This window comes from Tupaia chinensis, unplaced genomic scaffold (assembly GCF_000334495.1).
Source record: "Tupaia chinensis unplaced genomic scaffold, TupChi_1.0 Scaffold000240_1, whole genome shotgun sequence".
Taxonomy (NCBI): Eukaryota; Metazoa; Chordata; class Mammalia; order Scandentia; family Tupaiidae; genus Tupaia; species Tupaia belangeri.
The window spans coordinates 678,152-682,378 of NW_006159718.1; the positions used below are offsets into that span (position 1 = coordinate 678,152).

At 58.0% G+C, this 4,227-nt stretch overlaps 1 protein-coding gene across 3 annotated transcripts in view; it reads left to right on the forward strand.

The window, feature by feature from the left end:
* The window catches only part of RGR (retinal G protein coupled receptor), a 9,612-nt gene extending 8,568 nt beyond the window's left edge, over positions 1-1,044 (forward strand). For all 3 annotated transcript variants that reach the window (XM_014587897.1, XM_006148709.2, XM_014587898.1), the window contains one exon: positions 271-1,044. In XM_014587897.1, coding sequence (XP_014443383.1) covers positions 271-303 — 33 coding nt within the window. In that variant the 3' untranslated portion in view covers positions 304-1,044. The remainder of the gene's footprint in view (positions 1-270) is intronic.
* The last annotated feature ends 3,183 nt before the right edge of the window (positions 1,045-4,227 follow it).

A 4,227-nucleotide genomic window follows, 5' to 3' on the forward strand; every position in this document is an offset into this window, starting at 1 on the left:
CTCCCTCCCGGCCGGCCCCCGCGCCCGGGCCAGCCAGGCCTGCAGGCGGGCCGAGCCCCCGGGGGTGGCAGGTGGAGAGCATGCCGCCAGGGCAGGGAGTCGAGCCGTCTGCGCGCTCCGTGGGTTTCCCGGGCTCCGGAACCCCGGTCCAGGGGAAGGCTTGGAGCTGCAGAATCGAGCCCCAGTCAGGAGTGGCAGCCGCGGGCGGGGGGAGGTCCAGGCGCCGCAGAGGCTTTGAAGCGTCTGTCCTGGACTTTTCTGACCCGGCAGGTGCCCGCCCTTGTTGCCAAAATGGTGCCCTAAGTCAATGCCGTCAACTACGCGCTGGGCAGCGAGACGATCTGCCGGGGCATCTGGGGGTGCCTCTCCCCGAAGAGAGAGCGGGACCGCGCCCGGTGAGCCTGCTCCGCAGGGCCCCACGCCAGGAGGCCGCCCTGGCCCTGGTCCAGGTCCGCAGCGTGGAAGCCAAGCCCCAGACACTCCCCCACCAATCCCCAGGGTCCTGTGGCGCGAGGCCTAGACTGGACACGGATTCGGAGACGCCAGGCTGCGCACGCGGAGCTGGGCCCAGCCAGGGGCCTGGGTGTCCGTCCTATCCCTCTGCGTGGGACGGAGAGCCCTGGAACCACTCTGCAGACCAGCTTCCTCACCCCCAGGGTAAGGGTACTCGGGCGGACTTTGCCAGGAGGCTGCGGCTTGAACAAGACAGCGTGCGCTCACACGGAGATGCTCATTGAAAAGCGACTCCCAGCGGCCAAGCTAAGCCTTGGCCACGCCCTCCACGGTCTTCCTCTATGAAAAGGGTCGGCGCCAGCTTGCTATGGGAGCCCACCCGGCAGTCGGTGCTGAACGTACTCATGAAACCGAGCTGTTCTGCCTGCGGGTTCGGTTTCCGAGCTGTGAGGTGAGACCGAACGGTGCCTTGAGCCTTTGGAACCGACCGGAAGATTCCCTGGCAGTGCAGTGCTCACCTGCCAGTCACACCAGCGCTGGCTAGGAGGATGGCCCACTCCTCGTTTAAAAGTGTTGGGGGGCAGCAGGGGGCTGGTGGTTAGGGCACTGGACTCCCACTTGGCTGCGTGATTTCTCACTTTCCCTCTCGCTGTCTCTCAGGCAGCACACACGCCTGGGCAGGGTGGGGAGGGAGGTTTTTTTACAGCACTGGTTTTTGACCTTTGACTTAGGCTCCAGAGTGGGGTCAGGGTAGGGTGGTCCCTGGACCAGGGCTGGGCTCGCGCAGGCTGAGTGACCAGGAGAATGATGGCACCCAGGCCCACCTCCCACTCTGTCGCATTTTCTTGCTGAGATAGACGCTCTGTTTATTAACAAATGGGCTTGAACTAAATCACAAGTAAAGTAAGTTTTCCCCAAGGGTAAGCACTGGCCCTGCCAGAGACCTGCCAAAGTAAAGTAAGTTTTCCCCAAGGGTAAGCATTTCCCTGCCAGAGACCTGCTGGAGGACGATGTCCTGGGCAGGGAGGCCATGCACCCGACTGGCTAGCAGACACATGCAGTTAGAGGTCACCTGCACTGTACTTGTGTTCTCTTAAAGGTAAAGGGGGGTTTGCAAGTTTTTCACAGCAGATTGACGTGGTGGTGAGGGAGCTGCCTCACGTGTTTGTCTTTCTCCTGGCCAGGCAGTTGCTAGGTCTCTGCTGTTTCCCACCACATTCTTGGTTCACTTCCTGCCCACCTTGCGGCCTCCCTCCTCCTGTTCCCTGTCTTAGTAAAGATCTGTACCTGCAAAGACGCCCAGGGAGAGCCCGGATCTGTGCTCCCCAACAGTTCCTGGCGAAGGGCGAGGTGCCACCAGGTGGCAGTGCCCTGTCACAATAAATCCGTGCTGGGTGTCAGCCCGCGGGCAGGCCTTCCCCAGCAAGGCCGCTGGGGTGCACACTGTCGCCGGCAGAATCTGCTCTGAGCTTCCCTGCGCCCGCTCTTGCCTGGGAGCCGGATGCCCTGCTGTTTCCACTTCCGATGGGGACATGATTCCGCATCTCTCCTGGGCAGAAGCAGCTTTGCGTCCGGTTGCCAGCGGGGCCTGAGAGCCCCTGCAGTGCCCTTTTCCTGCTTCTGAAACAGGCGCTGAAAGCTGAGCCCTGCGTAAACCTGCCAGTCGGTCTCGGGAGCGCCTCTTAGGTCGGCTCCCAGACTCATCCTTACCCTGGTGGCTCCTCCTGGTAGCCTCCAACCCCTGAGCCCCCAGCCTGCTCCTTGCCTGTAAATTTCCACCTGGGGGGCATTTACACACCTGGGCCCGCTGGGGAAGGGCCTGCATCCACATCCCAGAGCCAGCCTGGCTGAGAGGAGGGATGAGGATGGTGTGAGGATCCTATTGAGGGGGCTCTCTCTCTTTCTCAGAAAATAAACAAAATAAACTTTAAAATATTTGGAATAGAGACTGGCCTCCCGCACACCAACCCGGTTGCAGCAGTCCTTCCCGAAGAGCTTTCACTGATGTTAAAACGACGTCACCGGGAACCAGCAGTTAGCGTAATGGCTATGTCGCTGGACTCCCACGTAGTTGACCGTGGTTCGCGTCCCGGACCCGGTGGCTTAAAACTCACACTGGGCGCGTGTGCGTGCATGTCCAAGATCCTGAGAGGAGAATGGAGGAGAAGGGATTGCGGCGTGACCATCCCCTCTGGGGGGTGATTTCTCGCTTTCTGTCTCTCTCTCTCTCTCTGTCTGTCTGGCGAGCGCACACGCCCTATAGCGAAAACCTCTCAAAAAAAAAAAAAAAAAAAGACATCACCGAGGAACTTCGCCTTAACCTAGTGTGAGCAAACTGCTTACCCGAGTTTGTCCCATTTTCACAAAAATGGACTCGTCAGTGCAAGAGATCTAAAAAGTTCATGAAAAATGTGCATTATGAAAAAGCTTCACGAATTAAAATAATCTTTTTGCACTAAAATAAACCCATACTTTCAGTCCATTTTTCCATGTGCTTTTTGAAGTCCCCTAGTATTTTAAGGCACATGTCATGCGATGGATACTCCATAAACACGATTCCTTCGTGAGAAACTCACCACCTACTCCTCACAGCGCCCCGAGTTTTTAGTCATACAAGAAAAGGGTGTGTAGGGGAACTATGGCAATCGGGTGAGAACCACAGGCAACAGGCATGCCCTCTACTGCCTGCCTAACCCTACAGCGTCTTCAAAGCAGCGTGTGTCCCACCCCACCCCGCCCGCACAGCTCAGTCACCTGCTGGCTGAGCGCACCCGGAATGTGCTCCGCAGACCAGAGGCCGCAGCTTCAGCTGGGAGCTTGTTAGAACCTCAACCCTCAGCCCAGCCCAGGCCTCCCCACGTTGACTCTGCGTTTTAACAAACCCCTAGAGGTTGTGGATGTGCCTTAAAACTCGAGGAGTAGGTCAGCTGGTGGGTGGTTATGGGGTCAGAGCCCACGTGACTGACTATGTGATTTGAGTCCTGGCCCTGGGGGTACACGTACATGCATACCCCGAATCCTGAGAGAAGAATGGAGGAGGAGGGGTTGCAGGAGGCCACTCTAGGGGAAAGAGGGGGAGTATTCCTCACGTCTCCTCTCTCTCGTCTCTCTCCATTGAGCGCACGTGCCCTATAGCAAATGAAACAAAACCTTTGGGAAGCACGGCAGAGTTTGACGGACTACGAATATCTGGGCGGCTCCGATCAAGGGGGGCGGTGGGCTTGGCCTTTTCAGAGTCTAAAATGCTGCCAGGACTGAGAGCCACCACTTTGGGGAGTGTCATAAACACTTCCACTTTACGGAAAGCGATTTAGCTGAGATGCGCTCAGAGTTACCTGAGACCGTTCTCCGGTGTGTTATATGAATATCTGTACCTCTCCCCAGAAGGGCATCCTTTTTTGCTCACCCCCATCTCATCCTAGGGCTTGCTCCCATCTGTTACCAATCCCCCAACTCCAAAGACCATAGCCCAGGAGGGGCCTCAGCAGGGCTCCACACTCCATCACCAAGTTACCACCGACAAGATAGCAGGGCCGGGATGTGCTGGAGACCGAGGCATAGGGAGGTTCGAAGCTCTGTGTGAGGTCACACTAAGTGGGGACGCCTGGCTCCTGACTCTGGGATCGAACTCACGGGCGTCAGTGCTGGCGGCGCCCATGCAGGGTGTTAGCCGCAGCCCACTGGAACAGGAAAGTGCACTGCTTGCCCAATTGCCTGGGTCTGGGGAGCTGCAGCTGGTCTGGGTGCGGAGCCTGTATTTGTAACAGGTTCCCG